Source organism: Ambystoma mexicanum, chromosome 3q, assembly GCF_040938575.1.
Source record: "Ambystoma mexicanum isolate Mex_15411 chromosome 3q, UKY_AmexF1_1, whole genome shotgun sequence".
In the NCBI taxonomy this organism is placed as follows: Eukaryota; Metazoa; Chordata; class Amphibia; order Caudata; family Ambystomatidae; genus Ambystoma; species Ambystoma mexicanum.
This window is the reverse complement of record NC_090926.1, coordinates 88838200-88859288: the sequence shown is the minus strand read 5'-3', so window position 1 is coordinate 88859288 and position 21089 is coordinate 88838200. Positions and strand designations below refer to the sequence as shown.

At 43.6% G+C, this 21089-nt stretch overlaps 1 protein-coding gene across 2 annotated transcripts in view; it reads left to right on the top strand.

The window, feature by feature from the left end:
• The window catches only part of ENDOU (endonuclease, poly(U) specific), a 179606-nt gene that overhangs the window by 45765 nt on the left and 112752 nt on the right, over positions 1–21089 (top strand). The window contains exon 2 of one of the 2 annotated variants that reach the window (XM_069653200.1): positions 20782–20901. The exons of the other annotated variant lie outside the window; for it this stretch is intronic. Within the exon in view, the coding sequence (XP_069509301.1) occupies positions 20782–20901 (120 nt within the window). The remainder of the gene's footprint in view (positions 1–20781; positions 20902–21089) is intronic. 2 annotated transcript variants of the gene reach the window in all.

Genomic DNA, 21089 nt, shown 5'->3' with positions numbered 1-21089 from the left:
CCCGTCCCGCAGAAACCAAGACGAGAGGAAAAAAGCAGCCGCTAAAAACAACCTCTCTACGGATGTAGTTGGTACGGATGCTGTGCAGGAAGAGATGACTGGAGAGCCCGGGAAATGCAGGAAAAAACCGGAGCAGGAGAATCAAGGTAAGTCTCTCGGTGCGGCAGTAAGCTGGATAGTCCGGAGATGCTGATACTGAACTAGGAGCAGTGCGAGGGACTGGAATGGAAGCACCGCCAGGAACCAGGAACGAGATCCGGGAGAAAGGAAGGAGAGGAGAAACCCCGAAAGGTAAGGGGACCGAGAGGACGGAAAGGCAGAAAAAGGGAAGGAAGGGGGAGAAGCTGAGTGAAAGGATACCGCGATAGACTCCGCAGAAAATGGCAACAGGAAAAGGCACGGAAAACAAAGTAGCACGGCAACCAGGAAAAGGAAACAAAGTTGCAACGCACAGAGCCCAGGGGAGGGCGTGGTTAAATACAGAAACAAGAGAAAAAGACTAGACCGTCAAACCAGGAAGTGAAAGGAAAAAACATGGAACAATCTAATGGCGCCGCCAACGCCAAGCCTTCCATAACCGCCAGCGACCACCAAAAGACGGCGGCATGACACATGTATGTAACTCTCAAGTCTCCCAAGTGCCCAGTTACCTCAGGGTTTGGTGCGCAATATATAAATAATAAACAAATACAAAAAAGAGCAGGGCATAGATTGCATTGCATTGAGAGGGGGAGCCCATGGATGGATTTAAATGCCAGGTAGAAATTGGAATAGGGAGACATTTAGCATAAAAAAGCACAAGGAATGAAAGTGGTGTGGAAAAAAGGTTGAAGATCATGTAGACTGTGGAAGCATGGGTAGACAGGTTCGGTATCTTGCTGAGAAAAGCACAGTAAAGTAATGTTGCCCTAGAATTCAGGTTGGAGGGGATAACTAAATCTGCTGGCCTCTAGATTGTCATAGTGTGCAACTAAACAATATGTTTTCTCTGAGAAAGGGACAGTGAGCTAAGGACTTGGTTGAGACTCTTCCAGGGGCCATCAACCCAAGAACAGGTCAATGGGCTGTGTTCGTGCTTGTAGAGAGACTCCCAGAACCCCCTTTGTTTTGCATATTAAGTAACCTTGGGTCTCACCCTAAGTTACCAGGGGAATCCAGACGTGGAACCCTTGCTCATTGTTCTCAGAGAGGCACAGCTCCACCTCACAGATGATGCCCAACAAGGCTGAAACACGTGTATGTGGTTGGTGTATGTACTCTTGTTCAGAAGAGAATTGCCTAGCATTTCGGTGCTGGATTGCCCCTGGACAGGACAAAGACTGATATGCAATGATATTATTTCTCTGTGAAAGGGACAGTGAGCTAAAGACTTGGTTGAGACTCTCCCAGGGGCCATCCACCCAAGAACAGGTCAATGGGCTTTGTTTGTGCTGGTAGAGAGACTCCCAGGCCCCGTTTGTTTTGCATAAATAACAGATGATAACTTTAATTCTCTTACCAGAATAAATACAAAACCCTTGGGATATTTGTCCTTTGAAGCCACTACTAATAATATTGTGCATATGATCTGAAAACATGACATTCGATGATACTGGCTTCCATAATATGTACATACCTAGGTATTTTATTGGAATATCGTTTGAGAAATGTGAGTGCCTGTCATTCCTCATGATTCTTTCCATATTATTTTAGAATCTAGACATTGAATTGCAATACATAGCATAGGATTTGAGTGCATGGCGTTTGAGGGTAACATCTGTCATATGATGTGGTATTTTGTTGGAATACCAGGTGCAGTGGCAATATCTGGGCCTTTTTCTACAATGGGGAGCTTGGTCTCACCCATTCCCATCTTCACTTCACTCGTTTCATCCCCACAGTCTCACTCATTAGCTGCATTACTGACCTCAGTATAACTAATGGTTAGCATTACATCCATTCCCCACAGGTGATAGTCCAATAGAGCCTCAATCATACATATTACACAATATGTACACCGCTGGCGTGTTTCCTACAGACTCACAAGCACGTTCCACACCACTGGTCTCATCCTAGTGACATTACACATATTCTCCACCAAACTGGTTTTATTCTGGTAGAGTCTCAGTCTTTACCAGCATCTCTGGACCCGTACTAGAACAGAATTTAAAACATTGCCCATGTAACTCGTCTCATTTTAACAAGCTCTGTCCGAATAAACTACACAGCAAACTTATTCTAACATAATAATCATTTCCCCAATTACTGATATCATACTAACAGTCGCTGCTTTCATTCCTCTAATTGAATTGTATATTTCAAGAAAACCCTCACTCATAGCCCACACCGCTAATCAAAATACAAAAGGCAGACCCATTCCTTAAACTATTGACCAAATTCTTAAAGTTTCAACCATTCCTCAAACCACTGCTCTCAGGTTTAAAGCCACACTCACACCCACAATCAGCAGTTTCATTGTATCAATATTATACATTTCCACATCAATTATGTATGTATTTATTTGTATGTGTGTGATATGGTTGAAAAACAACCTGTCGCAACTGCATAGCATAAACATTTAAAAAGCAACGTATACAGAAAGTCCATATACAAATATCATGCATTTAAAATAGGCAGCCTATACACGATAGGTCTTAATTAACCCTTCCATACAATCACCCAGCCTACATTTTTTGTATCGCCCCTAGATACAATAATAATTACAAAAACGTATTAACCCCTAAACATTTTGTATAATAATTCATCCTTCCCTTAAATGTTCAAAATATACATTTAATACATACAGCCTCCTTGCGTACAATTACTAATTATAACAAATTCAGATGTTTCAATAATCTCAAAGTAGCCAAAATCATAGAGGTTGAGAATCCTCCAAAAAACATGCTCCATAGGTCATCCTTATCATATTGTCTCAACTCACTGAGGGTTCTTTCCAAGAATAACAGCACCATACACGGGCATAAGATGTGTCTAAGAGTCTCCTCTGTACCAGACTGTTTACATGATCTACATTCCGCAGTCGGGTAAACATCTTTATGCCTTACATTTAGGATTTCCCTGGGTAATATTAAATTCATCCTCAGGCGCATAAAGTCCTGGCGCCTCTTCATATTTGGAATCTTTTTAAATATAATGGCATACATTCCAATTTTCTGTGATTCAACAAGTAGCCCTGGTATAACCCGTGCTTGGGGATTATATCACGCGTAGGTATCCAGTCAGCCCATAGTTTTACTTTAGCTTTATCAGGAGACGGTATTAGTACATCATAATTACCCACAGTGGATCTTAATACTTCATCACACTTTCTACACTAGCAGTTAAGGAACTCATCCGTTTTACTTCCAAGGAGTCATTTATATCTACGAATCAGGAGTCCTAAGGGGGAGACTCAACTTGTCTACATGGAAGCAGGGCACTCCATGTTAATCTCGCCTTCATTGAAATTAAGCCCAAATCAAATTGAATCACTCCTCTCGGAACACAAGTAGGTAATCTCAAAACCTTTCTCCATCTGAGAGCCTCTACAGCCTCCACCTCATTCCACTTGAACCACAGCATTGCTTCCAGTCCAAATATACTTTCGAGTAAAGATTTCGCAATATATGATTTCACTACAGGTTCCACTGCGAATCGACCAGATTTGCCAAGAATCTTTGGGTATCATACATTCAATCTTTGCTCTCACAAATGCGACCAGAGTGTTTTTATTAGGGTAAGAAAATATACGGATTCCTAAGCATATGACATGTTCTACTATCTCCAGCTTAGTGTGCTCAAGATGCCAGTTAAACTTTAGCACTTTTTTAGAGCGACTTAATCTTAAAACTTTTGTTTTACCTTTGTTAATGATTAGGACACTGGAACTTGGCATATACTTCTAAACCCCCCACTAATCTCTGGATACCAATGTGTGTATGTTCAACCGGAAGTACATCACCAGCGTGAGCAAGCCACCTGAGATGCTGTTCACCTGATCTGGGGGATGCCAATGCACAGCCCTCGATGGCCTCGCAAATATCTCATATAAAGATATTAAACAGGCAAGGGGCAAGTATGCAACCTTGGCGAAGACCCCTAGAGGTCTGAATTTCTTTAGATAAAGCCCCATTATGAAACCGTCTAACACTTAATTTAGTGTTTGAATGTCAATGAATGGGGATAGTAAGTTAGCACACATTAAAGGTCCTATTTTATTAGAGCCCTGCATATTATCCACATCATTAATGTCAATGTAATAGACGATCAACCATTAAAACACTACCAGTTTTAATCAATACGGCCTCTTGGTCTAAATTATTCTCTTCCATTACCGCTCTGCCTCTACCGCATCCCAGTATTTATAAGGATCAGGTTCCAGATCAGCAAATGGCTGACCCTATCACATTCTGACATGCAACCCAGATCTACTTTCTTCAGGGAGGCAGCACAAAAGGGCCCCTTTCCTGTCATGCCACCTGTTTCGCTGTGGCAATGTGGGGCACTGCATGCACTGCCTATAAGCTAAACTATTGGCATAGGAAGTGATGATAGGAGAGAGTAGTGCTGTGAGGATTAATACACACACTGTGGATGTTGTTTGTTTTTGTGCCAACCCATTGGACTGCCCATGGCCACGGTAGTTCATATGGGCATTCCCATCCACTATCTCCCCCACCCCACTCAAACTATCCTCACTCAGAGGATCACGTTGTGCTAGTGCAGTGCTTTCAAGGGGAGAGCAATGTTGTTTCTAAGCAGCCTTCTGAAAGGTAATGCACTGTAATTTAAATATCTTAGACAAGTATGCCTGTAAAAGGTATATGCCTTTGCACCTGCTCGAAACACTGAATTCCCGGGGGAAACACGCATTGGCAAAGCCATCACATTTGGCTCTTTTATGAGCATTAGTTAGGCCTTTGACAAACACTGACATAATATGCCGAGGTACGGACACCATTTGCCAGCTTTTAAAATGGTATGACCAGGTTGTATCATTATGGGGTGCCTGGAACATGATTATTCTATGCCTACACAAAAGCCAAAATGGTTGGCTTTGCCAATAATTCTTTGTCCACCCAGAATCGGGCGCTCCATGGTCCAACATGCAACGTAATCATCTTGATGCAAAGGTAAACTTTTTGGACAATACCTCATTTAAGTCCGGAATGGAATAAGTATTTAAGTACTGTTAATATACTAGGACAATCTTCACTGTTCCCTTTCTACTTTCTTAGTTCCAATTACAATCGAGCTTCAGAAACAAGGACCCTCTAACTGGGTAATCACAAGCGCTGTACTAGTCAGGGAATTTCTCTCGGAGATACCCGAACCACCAGGACAGACATTGGTCGGCTCAGCGGGCTCTGGAAAGTAACCAGCAATAGGGGTCTCTCACCATTAAGCACAGACACTCACTCATACCAATATGCTAATTCTCTCCTTAACGCCCACAAAAAAATAGAACAGGGCTATACCTCTCGATCAATTCGGCCTTGCTGCACACATACCTAGACTACTCATAAACACCTCAACAGTCTTCAGAACGCAGCTATACCCCGTGAAAAAAAATCAGCCTAGTTGGACGCGTAATCTCATACACAGGTTCCATCGTCGCCAGAATGCAGACTCTGTGGTCAACTTCCTGGCTGCATACATTCCACAGATCTCTCACAACCACTGAACTGCATCTAGCATTAAAATGCAGCTACTCACTGTGCAAACCACACTGGCTGCACACATATTGAGTGCACCCAAACACTATATACTACCCTACTCTCTCCACTGACCTGGACTACGGTCCCACAGCGCTTTGAGATCATACCAATGATAAATAAGGTGCTATACAAATGCACAACAACATAACTTACTCGCTTCCCTCTTCCAACTGATATAGCCAATACTTAGAGAGGTGGAGGATAGCCAGGATTAGGAGAAAGAATCAGTGAGGGGTCTATACGTGGACCAATCCCTAGGCGCAAGAAGCTACAGAATCCTTTAAGAAATGGCATGCAGTGAGCAGGGTGCCGGCGTGTGGGGTGAGCGTGCCGCCTCATTCATGTACGTGCTGGGAAGAGGAAGGCAGTAGCAGAGAAATTAAGATGACTATTAAGGAATATGGACATTGTCCACATCATTAGTCTCATGGTAGCACGGCCAAATTCTAACATATTGTCACCAAACGTAGCTTCTGTGAGTAAAGCCGACTCTCTCCACTTCCCTGCATGCCTGGTCTCAAACCCCACACTAGTCTCAAGCGCTTTGAGAGGAGCTCCCCCAATCCCCGCATCACTGGTCTTATTTGAACAGATTGCAGAATGTTCACGCCCTCACTGGCCCCCTGCATTAACACAGTTTTCCCATTCCCCGCACCAACGTTCTCATTGTAAGGCAGCATCACCAGTTCCACATTGCTGCTGTCAATCACTAACAGTTTCTCCTTCTGTGGCAAAATATACCACTGAAAATATTGTGTTCCATTTCTGGTTTATGGTCTTTCAAGGTCTGACACCTTCAACACATACGAGACCTTAAATGACGAAAGGATTATGTTTTATTTGCAATGGGACACATGCCACGTACACTAATTTTCGCTGACGTCACCCATCCCCCGTCCCACAGTATGGCAGGGCAGGTGCGTGAGTCATGCAGCCTCCGCTGGAAGTAGGTCAGGAGGTTTGGTCTACACATCCCATCCAACAAGGGACAGGAGCCTTGCCAAGGCAGGTGTGACCACAGCCATGACATCTGTCCTCGCAGGCCCCAGTGAGACTCAGGCTTCGGGCTCCCAGAGACAATTCGAGGCCGGGGAACTCGTGGAGGCGCCATTGGTGAGCTGGGGATATGCCAGCGACGGCTCAGCAGCCTCCCATCCCACACAGAGCCGTGCGCTGGCCTACTTACAGGCAGTGGAGCACAGGTCTCCTTCGCCCGCTGTCCAGCTGTTCAGACAGCTGAGCAGGGGTCCCCCCCATCCACCGGAGCAATCCCTGTGGCCGGATCTGTCCCCCAATGGCTTGCAACTTCCAGTCAGGGGTCCGCTCCACTTGACTAAAACAGCCCGCGCCATTCAGTGCAGCTCCAGCGTCGCATCCGCGTTCCGTGGTCCTGCTGTTCACTGAAGGCCTCGTAGGACGCGCCAGTTCAGGTGTGTGACGGAGGACATTAGGCACCGAGGATCAATTGGTCGACAGGGACCCACGCTGCGCTGACTAAAGAGGGGACTGAGCAGATGAGAAAAACTCGCATCATGACTTTTAAGCATGTGCAATGTCATTAACATGAATAGGCAAGACTAACGCGAGGAAACAACTGAATTATAGGAGAGAATGCGTAAAACATGTATGGGAATCAACTGCAGAGAGTTTTATTGAGCTAGCGCCAAGAGGCATGCGTTATGTTAAACGTTTCGCTATACTCCACAAGACCATTTCAAATGACTTCACAGTGAATAATGGAAGAGCACCGAACAAGAATAGCCTGACACTTATGGACTTAAAGGCAGGCAAGGGTGAAGTAAACAATTCAAATTCGATATCTGCCCACTCCCAGAATGCACAGCACTCATATACAGGGTCTTTAAAGGGATCAATCATGGACACCTAAAAAAGAAAAAAAAAATCGCTACTTATCCACAGGAGCTGCAGGCGGGAAGATAGGTGGTAGAGTTAAGCACTCACTTCAACACACGTTTGAATGCCGAGGCAGGGCTGAAATAATGACACTGATTATGGCCATTGAGTATATCATGCTCAGAGGGCATGTTCTGCTCTTTAGCAAACACGTTAGGACTCTTAATGTGCAGCTGTGGAGATGTTTACAGTTTTTGGATTCACCCATAGCTTAAAAAAGAAATCATATAGTGTTGATGTTGCTGGGGATGGAAGGCCGTTTTGCTTTTTGGTATTGTGATTGTGTCCAGTTTCAGGGGATCCACATATGATGTTGAAGTCCTTAAATGTTGAGTAATAAGTTATGTGTCCCACATCTGAAAAGGTAGTTCTGCAGGTTAAGGGATTGGCGCTGAGGTCTGTGTGCAGCCTCCGGGGAGGTAAGAACACCTACAATATGAGAACAGTTTGAGAACAATGGCCTGGAAGACCCCAAGGACTCTCACCGGACTTAAGGGGATGCCCATAGCATTGGCAAATGGCTGCGCAATCTTGAGATGATGCTTGGGCTTCTGGATGTTTTCTGCATAACTGAAACATAACTGCATAACTGTTCTGTCCCCCTATCCACTCATTCATAACTACGCCCTCTAGCCCCTCCACCGTGCCCTACTGCGCCTTGCTGCTTGCTCCTCTGTCAGTGGTCATCTGCCCTGTACCTTTCTATCCTTCTTCCCTAATATATGGTGGTAGTTTATATGGTGGGTTTGAATACCATTCAGCTGCTCTTAGCTCTCGTAATGTGTACTCTGGCCCTCTACAACTCGATATTGCCATGCATCTTACTGGATTCTTCCCCTTCTAGGTACCTTTTATGTGCATCAGTAGTGATTACTGCACATCCTTGGAGAAACTTCTGCAGGGTGGCCATGGTTAAGTACATTTTTCCTTTGTGGTTTTAGCCCATTATGGGTCTTACACATGTGCTGTAGGGGCGTGTCAACCCCACACTTCCCTTGATGCATTGTTTTTGTTTTTACCTGACCTCAAATTGAGGGTTTAGATAGTCTGCTGTTAAGGAAAAACACAGGGTAATCACAATGCGTTTAATTAACTATGAGCCTCTCTGGCTCCACAACCTGTCAGTCGGGCTCAGAGCACCACCCCTTTCACAATAGCTGCCTCCTCAGGCACACCCCCCATCGTACACATGCGCCCCGCCACTGGTTCACCTCATCTGCCACTCTCAAGCTTTCCAATGCTAGCTCCTCACCGTCTCGTGTTCACTGTGTCATATGTACAAACCTACGGGTGACCTCACCAATTTACTAGGCAAATTAGTGCTAAGAAGTCCCATAACCTGTTGCCCCAAAATCCACAAAACCCAACACAAACACCACAGCTGTCTTCCTGCCTATACACTGTTCTCTTGTGTCCGATCTGTACCTGCTGCATCGCCTCGCAAGTAATTTTCTCATAGAGACTTAACCAGACCAATTACCTTACGCAACCTAGGCCAGCTTCCTTGCTACACCTTGCGGGAATGTCATCCATGAGCCGAGCTAAAATGCCCAACCCATAGGAAAACCACTATTTACATAACTTCTATCATCCGTGCCCTCGAGTCAGTAGTCTAGGTTGTTCACCAGAACCTTTTAACTCTAAACTGATGCACCCTAGTCACAAAAAATGTATTCTACCTCTGCATCTGTCCCTACTATACTTAACAATGCTAGACAATACTTGACAATGTCAAACATTACTAAGCAATACTCAACACTACTCGATACCCTCCCTCACACCCCAATTTTTGCCTTGTGGCTGGGTCAATACTTATACTCCGTGGTCTGCTGATGCTGATTGGCTGCAGCGCCCCCCAAAGTTGACACTTCCTCTTCCTGGTCTGATGGACACTTCACAGACTTCAGGCAGGATATTTCCCAGGCTGGCTTCTGTCGGCTTTTCAGTGGAGCATGCATTCCCCGTCTTCTCAAAATACACCAGGGGTCCTGCAGCCACTCAGGTTCTTCAGCGAGGCAGTCGGCTTCGTGCCGGGCTATCGCAGCCAACCATCAACTCTGCTACCAACTTGTTGGGTAGTTTTCCCAGGTATACCACAGTATGACTGGTGGTCCACCTGACCTTGAGGGCCCAACACCCTCCTCAGAATAAACAGAGGACTCAGCCAACGGCAGGAAAGAAACCAACAGGGATCATAAAAGACAATTAGAATTCTCCAGTACTTCTCAGATCTCCATGGTGTGCGGCCCGGTTTTGTACAAATGTGGCATCATCGCCTTGGCCCTTCCCTGGAAAACTTATCATCACAGAGGATTGGTATCGAAAGTACTATTACCTATAGAGGTTATTTTACTTGCCTTGCATGTCAGGTGGCTGGCCTGTCCTGTACCCAAGAAACTATCTATTACATGTTTGCAGAGTAATAGGCTTACCACTGGTTTTTACCCTTTACCATCCACCGCTGACTTTCTAAGCTGTGATTAGTTCGGGCTGATCTCCCCAGTCCTGGGATTCGATTCGGTTCTCAGCCCTCTGTACACCTCGTCAAGGTGATGTGAACGAGTATGTGTCTGCATTGTAACTTGTTTATACCACCTTTGCCTATGAGAATGTGTTCCTTATGTTGTAACACTTGTTGCCATCTGTGTCTGACTTGCTGGTATCGGATCTGCTTTCCCACCACGGGTGAATGTCCATTGTCTTGTCTGTCTGTTGCACGTGCTTAGAGACCATAAAATTGAGCTCTTCAGCTTGCCTTTATGAGGATGTATTCTGTTTCTACGCAGCTAGTCCCCTTGTCATCTGAAGATTGGAATGGGTCCGCGTATCTCTGACCTTGGCTGTGAGCCTGCTACGCGCTGTGTTAAGTCGGAATCAGCTCTCCTCGTCTCAGACTCTGTGGCTTTAGGCCTTCTGTAATTTCCTTTAGACGTATAATATGATTTCTAGATGTTTATGTAATTTGAAGTACTCTATACTTAGTCACACATAGTCCTATCAGATTCCATATATCCCTGCAGTCCCATAGAGTTGTTCACATTAAGTATCTGCCAGCTTGCTCAGGATCTCTTGTGCCTTGCGGTTCTGCATTACTACAATTGGCTAATGAAAGAAATAATAAACACATTGACAGTATGTTTTTGTGTCTGTCCTCTAGCTACACGACTGTGTAAGCATGTTTTTCGTGCATGCAAATGTGTGATTGTGTAATGCGGTGCAGGACTGCGAATATGCTTCATGTCTACCACTGCTACGTCATGGTGTCACTAGTGATGTCAGCATTGTGGCTTCTTGGAGCTTAGTAAAGACTGTCCATATAGGTGTCTATGTCCACAATCTCTGTTTCTTCACCTATACTTGTGAAGACGTGTATTGGATTCAGTTTGTATGGCGTGCTGGGAGGATACCTTTCTGTGTACTTGTCAATCATTGGTGCACTCAGAACTCGTCCGAAGTACGATGGGTGGCTGCGAGCGTTTCTGGCTCTTCGTTTCATCATGAATCTGGGATTGAGGAGGGGCATTTTCGGGACCCTCTCTTCAAAGGCATCCAAGTTCTTCTTCATTTTAACTTGGCAGCTGTAGGGGTAACTTCCACCTCATACGGTCCTTCACAATGGGGCGTACTCCAAGTGCGTAAGAAACATTCATACCAGCACCTTTTCCCCTGGGTATAGACTGCGTTGCTTCAATAAATCCCCTGAGTCAATGGGTTGATTATCTTTGTTACTTCTTTTTAACCCCTCCCTTCAGTTCTTCAGCTTCTCTAGAAATGGGGTATTGTTTTTCTCATGGCAAAATATCTCCTTGTTTAAGCTTCATTTTAACTGCCCCTACTCCTTTTAATAGACCCATATCATATGGATTTGTGATCCATAAAATATTTGGTACTTTCTATAAATCTTCTTGGAAAAATGACTGTTTTTTTTACCAGCACCATTCTCCTTGGTGTTTCTCTATTCTCTACTTTATTCCAATAAGTGAGACTTAATAGAAATACTAATTCATTGTCTGAGTACTCATCCTTAAACAGCTCTTCATCTGTCAAATCTGTCAACCTGTATCCTTCACTGATGGCTATCAGTCTTCTCCATCCTCTTCCCTCATCATCCGTCCCATGGAGAACCACCCTTTCATCTCTGACCACTGCAGCTTCTTACTCTAAAGGAATAGTCTGCCCTGCTTCATCATCCATGGGGATTTCTGGTCTAAAAAAACTCATCAGGTATTATTTTTAGTTTACCTACCAACCTGGGCAACCATAATAGTAGAACAGTCACTCCAGACAAAAATCATTCTGAATCTAAGGGAATTCCTCATAATGCCTTCTTGCCTTTGAAGTCTAATATAAGCTCTCTCACATTCATATAATGTATGTCTGGAATGGAACACAGTATTCCTTCTTCAGTAAAATATATTGTCATGTTAAGTTTCGTCATCAAGTCACGCCCTAAAATGTTAACTGCTGTCTGCCTAGAATATAGTAATGGCTTAGACACATCATGTTCTCCTATAGATATTGGTAATTTGTGTGTGAAAGGAATTAAGCTGATTGCCCCAGAGAATCCCTGTGCATTCATGGAAATACCTGACATTGGGTTTTTTCCCTCATGGACACAGGAATGAGTTGCTCCAGTGTCTACAAGAAATGAAAATGTCTTGCCTCCTATCATTACATTGACCCTTGGTTCCTCTTGTAGGACCGGTGTCACATATAGTACTGAACACATCAGGTCGCTCTGTGGCTTTCCTATTGTGAATATACATTCTTCATCTACCTGTGAAAGGAATTCCTCCTATCACAGTCATATTCCCTAATTTGGCTGCAGGTGCTTGCTGGGCTCCTGCGTTCATATTCCATTGCAGTATCATGGCCAGTTGTTTCTGTGCTTCCTGAGTTTGTACCTGTTGTGTTTGCATAGGTACTTGCTGAGGTTGACCTTGTGGCAATTGCATTTACAACGGAGCTTGTCGTATCGGTTGTGATTGCGGCGCGCACGCCTGAGTATGCGTGTGATTTTGGGCATAATATGCCTGTGATTCTGCATTGTATTGCGGAACATAGCCCATCCCCCCTCTTGGAGTTTGTCAATCATGCTGCATGCCGCCTCTGTTTCTACATGTTCTGATCATATGTCCTATTCTCCTGCAATTCCAAAGTTTTTGCAGCTGTCCACCATTGAATCCTCCTCCTCCCTGAGGGTTTTGAAATCCACCCCATCCTCTTCCTCTAGGCCCATTCCCTCTTCCTCTTGGCCAAGAATTGTACCCAGTCTGATCTGTGGATTACACTACATTGTGTTGCTGCGCTGGTCGCATCTCTTGTGTCACAATACCCTTATTACTCATCAGTACCACTCCCTCTATGGCTAATTTTGATAACTTCTTCCGAACTAACTTTGCTTCTTCCTGCTTTCTGCTTATTTTTCTCTTCTTGGAACAATTCGCAGTGATGCACAATAATCAACTGTATTTCTGGCCATGGTTTTGCTACCATTGCCACCAGTTTTTTCATTTGCCAATGCACTGGCTCGGGCAGTCCCTGACATAAAATGTGGTAAAATAATGCTACTGTTTTATCTCACAGTTCTCTTGTCTCAAGGCACCATCTCTCTTGAATATCTTGAATAAAAGCAACAGGGTCTTCATCCATTTCCTTGTCATATTTGCACCCATATCTGATGAATCAGGATATTGTACTCTGAGCACCCACCATACATCTACTCTGCAATTATTAAATGGCGCTCCATCATGTGTCGTGTTTTGAGCAGTCACACCTGTGTATCCTGCTTGTTTCCAAATGTCTCAGCCTTCTCCCCTAGGATGGCTGCTAGCAGCAATTTTATGTCACCTATGGCTAACGTCATTCTCTCTAGCTCATAAATCCATTTTCCTGCACCGGAGGTTAAACTCAGTAATTCACATTTGAAATTATCTTTGTCCATGCATGGCCATGGAATATACTGTGGTTGTCCTCCCCCTTTCTCTAATAATGGGAATTGTGAAAATCCTTGTCGTAATCATACCTGCCTACACTTCTTGTTTTTCAGGCGGGGCTAGTCTTGCCCGTTTGTCTGTCCTTTTAATGCCCTTAAACTGCTTACATAAGGCGGGAAAACATCCCCTGTACTGCGCTGTCATGCTTCTGGTTGCTCAGTGTTTGGTGTTCTTTCTTTGGCGCCCTTAAATCTGACTATTTTACCCATTTATCTATGCTCGAATCTTTTGAAAATCTGAATGCACTCTCCCTTCACACTCTCCCGTTTTCTTTCTTTTTTTCACCTGACTTCATTATGCCCAGGCTTGTATGACTATTATCTTTCTCAGCATCATCAAGAACTAGTGTGCTTAAAGGCAGCGTTCTGTGCTCATCTGTTATGACGTCATCTGACCTACCTCCCGTTTTCCTCGAAAGAGATCCTTCTATATTCTCGTGGGTTTTAGACCCTTCTTTATCCCCCATTTGCCTGTATAAATCCCCAATTATTTTTCTTACATTTTCTATTTCTTGTCCTTCCACTCAAGCTGGTGTTCTTGGTATCCCTTGCAGCTCCCTGCAGGGTTGTTGTGACTTTCTCTCTTCCTAAAGTCATTCTTGGCTTCAATCTGCACTACGCTTGTATGGCATAGATAATCTATCTCGTCATCTTTTAGTCCTCTATTTCTGTTAATTCTTCCCTTCTCTTCATCCCCCTTAATTCATATTCCTCTTGCCTTCTTAGCAATTTACGTACTTTAATTCTTTGAGCATCTACCTCCTCCCATGTCTTCTCTTCTAATCTCTCCTTGTCTTTCCTCGCTTTGTACCTTCTTTGTTCTTTGCTTCGCTTGCTTTCTCTTTCCTTCTCTTCCTAGTATGCTCCCTCTTCTTCCTTTTCTTTCATTTTCCACTCTTCTCTTTCATCTCTTTATCGAACCGCATTATTACTCTTATTGTCCAGCTTAAGTAATATCGGTTATTCCCTCATCTTTGTCCTTTATATCTTTCTGATTCTTTGCCTCTTCCTCTATCTCCATCTGTTTATATTGTCTGTCCCTTCTCTCCTCATGCTGTGTACTTTCATCACATGTCAATATATATTCTGCTTTTGCTCCCTTATGCAATGTCCTCACTGTTATAGGCTGGGGGCTTGTATATCGCATTAACATACTCTGTCGCTGCTTTCAATTGCTTTAAGGGATAAAATCCCTTCTTGTTTGTATCCACGCTGTTAATTCCAGGAGGGGAAAGGGGAGCTGACGACGTTACATCCTCCTCTTTATGCTGACTAAGCACCCACTCCTTCACTGCTGGATCTTGTTTCTCACTGTAGTACATTTTTGATTACTCTAAAATAGCTAGCCTTTTCTGTAACGTTATTCCCGTATATGTAGCATACAAATATGTCATCATTGGCGCAATACTGTTTTGACAACTAACCCTCCTGAGGCCACGGCATGATTGTCTTATTGGTAGTGCTCCAACCCACTCGGAATGATACTTCCTTATCTTGGCTGTATAATTTGGCAATGTGCTACATAAGTGTAGAAGAGGAGTGTCCCCCATGATGACAAGTCGATCTCGACTGTCTATACTTAGCCAACCTTTTATTCTTATCTTTATTTGATCCAATATACTGCACTGATTAATTTGAACAGGCTCCATCAATTGCCGCTTATTATACGAAAATCAAAATATTTTAACCACCTTTATGCAAAAATGTTCTTTTTGCTCCTTCAGTTACACTTTCTATCAAGGTTTAGTATTTTGTTGTTTTATCATTGATATTTTAAGAATCTCTTTTTTATTAGTTTACTTTGATTTTTATCCTCCTGATTGACATCAATCTTTGGATTAAAAATCTAATAATGACATTGATTTTTACTATTGTTGTATATCTATTAATCTAAACGCAACAAAAGTTTTATACTATCATATAATAACCCCACACACGTGCACTTTAATAATTTTCCCACATACGACTTTCTTTACTACCTTTAGTAAATGCATCTCATCTCATTTTGTACTCCTTCTTGGAGTTTGATACACACTCTTCTTGTCGGCCTTGCCTCAGGAATCCTTAACACCCCTATTTGGAGTTTTTATTTGTTCAGTTCTGCCCCGTTGGAACTGAGAATCGAGGTATCTACTTCTCTTCTTTATAATACCCAAAAATCCCTTTAATTTTACTCCTTTTATTTACAACACATTCCCTCCCCTTATCTTTGACATCTGCAATGCTCTACTTAGAACCATGGCTCAGCTCGAGTTCCTCTGCATCAACACTTCCTCAACCGACCAGTTCACCTTCAGTCCATGGGGTACCTGTGGGACCGGAAATATATTTCGTCAAAGGGGGACATGTCAACTGTGTCTTTTCACACTTGTTTTGTTATACTCCATTCTCCACAGGAAGCTCTGCGGTCTTCTGGCTAATGGCAGAAGCAGCCGAAAGTCTGAAGGTCTAGATTTGGGCCTATATTGATTAGACCTGAACCATCTGCACTGCTACCAAAATGTGTTCTAGCACCTTGAAGTGTCTCTTATGCTAGATGGAATTACCAATAAAGATCTCAGACCAAATAACCAGACAGAGTCAGAAAATATGGAAAAGTACTAGTTTATTCTCAATTAATAAAGCAGGGCAAACTGGCGAACAAAGGACTGTAGGTGTAATACTGATTATAGCAAAGAAAATGGCAGTGGATTGGTCTATGCAACACTGTATAGCATATTGCCCCTTAGACCCTCTGATTGGTTGGCATGCTCACCCCACCTTGGGCTTTCAGCTCACTAGCAGCACGTAAGCAAAACAAAACCCAGGTATTGTATTGTATTGTATTGTTTATTTATTTATAGAGCACACCGGGCTGTTGGGCAACTGGGCGCATGTGAGCATCTTAAGTTACAGTCACATGAGTATCATGCATTTCTTATATTACAGTTGCAGGAAATCGTTACATAAATATCTTACATTTCTTACGTTACAGTTGCAGGCTTATCTATACAATTACACACAGGCATTTTAGGATATATTTACAGTTGACAGAGGTAGAGGGGGATCAGGAGATGGCAAGAGGAGAGGGGAGAAGTGTCTAGGAGATCTGTTGTAGGATGAAAGGTGTCAACAGTCGTTGGTTTGTAACCAGAGTTTGACATTAGTTTTAAACATGTGAAAGGAGGGAATGGCTCTAAGTGGATCAGGAATAGAGTTTCACAGATTAGCAGCCAGTACTGGGAAGCTTGAGCCTCCAGTTCTTTTCAGAATGAAATTTGGGATTCTGATACTATTTGTTTGAGCCTTTCTAATAGGGCGGTCCGATGTATACCTATTACATTTCTCAGTGAGGTATGCGGGTGCTTTGTTAATAAGAAAGTTGTGTGTGATGTTCATGGTTTTAAGTTTGATACGGTCATTGATGGACAACCAGTTGATAGTTCTTCTTTGGTCAGATATGTGGAGACCTTTGGGAATGCCTAGTGCTGTTCTGAGGGCATTATTTTGCAAGGTTTGAAGTTTATGGGTGTTGTGTTTGCTCGTGCCTAGATAGAGTGCGTTGCAATAGTCTAGTTTTTTTAGAATAAGGGCTTGTGCTATGATGATGCAACTGTTGGTAGACAGAAAAGGTTTGCATGCGTGAATCAACTTGCAGGTGTAGCTGGTTGCTGAGGCTGTGGCAATAACTTGCTTGTTAAGGTTGAGAGCTGAAACTAGGTAGAATCCTAACGTTTTGACTTTTTGGCTACATTGATTTTGATACCATCAATAGTAAAGGATTTGTATAGGTGGGAGAGTTTGTTTAGTTTGCTAGTGGATCCAATGATTAATAGCTCGGTTCTATCGTCATTAAGACATAAACCATGTGTGGCCATCCAAGTTTGAATAATTTGGTAGATTTTATTCATGTGGAGGTTATCTTTGTCATAGTCTTCTTGGATTGGCATGGGGATCTGGGTGTCGTCGGCATAGTTAGTATATGAGACACCCAGTTTGTCCACGATATCAAAGAGGGGCTTTGTACAAATATTATACAAAGTAGGGTAGACACATGACCCCTGAGGAACACCACAAGTGATGGGAACTGGGTCAGCGGCTGAGATGGGCGAAAAGACTCTTATAGTTCTATTTTCCAAGAAAGAATTTATCCATGCCGTGGCCTTGGTACAGAAGTTGGCAGCCTATTTAAGATGGTTGCAAAGTACTTTGTGATCTACCAAGTCGAATGTGGCTGATAGATCTAGGAGTAGCAGAATAGATATGTTTCCATTGTCTTTGCACTCATCTAGTTGGTTTTTGAGATCGAGGAGGGCCGTCTCGGTTCCATGTCTCAGTCTAAATCCAGATTGTCTAGTGCCCAGTAAGTTATTGATCTCCAGGTAGGATTGAATCTGTAGATAGGCAGCTTTATCTAAGATTTTAAGGAGGTATGGAACTGTCATTATGGGTCTGTAGTTTGTAGGGACGATAGGGTCTAGGTTCATTTTTTTTTAGGCGGGGTAGTATCCAGGCTTCTTTGAGGTTGGTGGGCACTGAGCATGATTTGAATGATGAGTTAATAAAGGAGGTGACGAAAGGGGATAGTTCTTGACCAGCTTCCTTGATAAAAGTGGCTGGACAGGAGTCACCAAGGCAGCGAGAAGCATTAAGAGATGTAATTATGTTCTTAACTTCTTCAATGGAGATAGCTCTAAAGTTAAATTGGTTGTCAGGTTTAGTTTGGTTGACAGCGAGTTCCTGTAGGATGGCTTCTTGAGTGGAAAACACAATGTTATGGAGAGAGGATCGTTTGCCAGAAATGTTGTCTTGTAGCATGGTGATTTTATTGCTTAAGGCATTCTGAATGTTAGTTCACCATATTTTAGTACAGGAGTCTATGGATGTGATAGGGGATTCCAATTCTCTGAGGATAGTGAAGATTTCCCTAGTGTTAGAATTAGTTTTTTTAATTCTATCTTTAAAGATCTCTTTTTTAGCCTGAATGATTTGTTGCTTGTAATTCTTGGTGAGGGTGGTGAGATTTTTGTTATGAGGGGAGTTTTTTTTTCTTCCAGTGGGCTTCTGCTTGTCTTTTTTCTTTGCGCAGTGATTTTGAACTTGGGGTAAACCAAGTGTTAAGGTGGGCAAGAGGTTTAGATTTACTAAGTTTCAGTGGCGCAATGACGTCTATAGCTGAGTTGATAGTGTTGTTGTATAGGTCAACCATATCATTGGGGTTGTTGATAAGATTAACGTGATTAGTGATAGGCTGAATCAGAGGCAGGAGATTTGTGACTGTTATGTTTTTTAACAGCATGTGAGGCCTGGAGGTGCCGGTGGTTTAGATGTATTAGGTTGAGGTAAGTCTGAGATGGTCAGCAAGATCATATGATGGTCAGTCCATACGCATGGTTCAATAGCTGTTATGATGGAGGTGCAGTTGATATTTGTCACCCAGTCCAAAGTACGACCTTTGATATGTGTAGGGCCAATATTTCGGATGGTGAGGCCTGCTTCCAGTATTGTGTTGGCAATGATTGAGGCTTTGGAATCTTTGGGGTCATTATACCCTAGGTTGAAGTCACCCAGTAGGATGATTTGTGTCCCCGGTTTAGTGTTGGTGTTAAGCAGGGTGGTTATGTCTTCTTCAAAAGAGCCTAGTAAGCCTGGGGGTCTATAGATAAGGTGCACAGTGATAGTACGTGAGGCAGTGATGCCTAGTTTGAGGGAGAGTAGTTCTGCTGAAGGCATGGACATATGATCTATTTCTTTGATGGTAAGGTTGGCTCTGCAAATGAAGGCTATGCCGCCTCCTTTGGAGGTTTCTCTGTCCTTTGTGAAGATGGTGAAGTTCGGAGGAATGGCGTGCATTAGGGCTGGACCAGCCGCTTTATGCAGCCATGTTTCCGTCACTGCTAAGAAGTCGAGCTGGTTACAAGTGATGATGTCTGTAATTCAGAGGCATGGGCTATCAGTGATCCAGCGTTGATGAGGCCTCCCTTAAGGTTATGTGTTCCTTTCATAGTGTCGCTAGTAAGGTCAGTGTTGCTCCGGGTCTCAGATGATTTAGTATAGAGTTTCTGAGTCCGGATAGGTTTACTTTTAGAAGGGTTGTGTGGAGCTCGTGTGGGTAAACACAAACCACCTTCCTCACATGTTCAAACTATTTGCTAACTACCCTGCAGAATTGTATGCTATTACAAATGTATCAAGCCAGATATACAGTACAATGCCACAGTCTTCTTTAAGACTAAGCACATTGAAAAACCACAGACTCCTTAATCAAACAATTCATGGAACTAACCCAGACACAGATGACATTCGACCAGAGCTGGCAGTGTGGCCCTTTTGCTGAATTGTCACTCGATTACCCAGAAGAAGCACCAAAAGCACCTCAAGACCTTCCTATTCGATTCTGCCTTTGCCTCTCCTCTCCCCTGCTGCTCTGTTTTCTCTCTTGGCACCGTGCACCTGGCCACCCTCTGTCCTTCGGGCCCAGGTACCTGCTCACCCTGCCACCCTCCTGCACTGCCTCCGGGCCACCCCTTGCACTGGGGTCTGTATCTGTACCCATACAGTCCTCCTCCCACTTTTCTTCTACTTTTATCAGATGCACCCTATCTGACTAATATGGCACTGGCCACTTATTAGCTGCACTACGCCTGTTTATCAACTTAATTTATTTATTTGACTTAATATTTATTCTGTTCGCTCCTCTGTCCCACACTTTCCACTTCTCCCCCATGTACTTTCCCCCATTTCCATGCACTTGCATGTCCTCAATGTCACTGGGCCTAGTAAGATTGTTGTTTTGGCTCTCCCTTGTTCCCCTCCCCTGCCCTGTCACGCTCTGAAACACTTCTGTACGAGCGCAATACAAATAAAGTATCATTTCATTTCATTTCAAATGATCCACTTTGAATGTTATCCAATGATACATCGGCTCTACCTCTAAGCTTTCTGCATATGGTTCTTTTATACCTGCTGGCTGGAGAAAGAAATATGGAAGGAAATTCCCAATAGAAGTTGCAAATGTTCTCTGTGATGATAAGCTCTACGCCTAAGCCTCAAGCATCATGCGATTACAGCTCATTAGTGCCCACATGGTCCCTGTTTTGACAACTCATTCCCTCAACTCTTCCCCGATGCAATATCCCCGTGTGTCAAAAAGTGACAATGTCAAAAATTGATACACCCGTGCCTTGTTGTTTGCAGCTTGTAAGGACTCCTGCAAGAATCGATGCTGGAAGAATTTGGACAAGTCCTTTGGCTGTCAGTGCAACGAGCACTGTGAGCGCTTCGGCGACTGCTGCAAAGATTACAATTTGTGCCTGTGTAAGTATGCATGCTTTGCTGCCTAGCTCTGCCACTGGTACAGACCTGTACCAAGGGCAGAGGTAGGGAAGGGGCCGGGGAGGGGGCAGCTGCCCTTCCCAGTCCCTTTCGCATCCCGATGTACACTCACTGACTACATAAAGTTGTGACATTGCATTGGCTGCTGCTCCAGGAGGATCCCTTCCCCT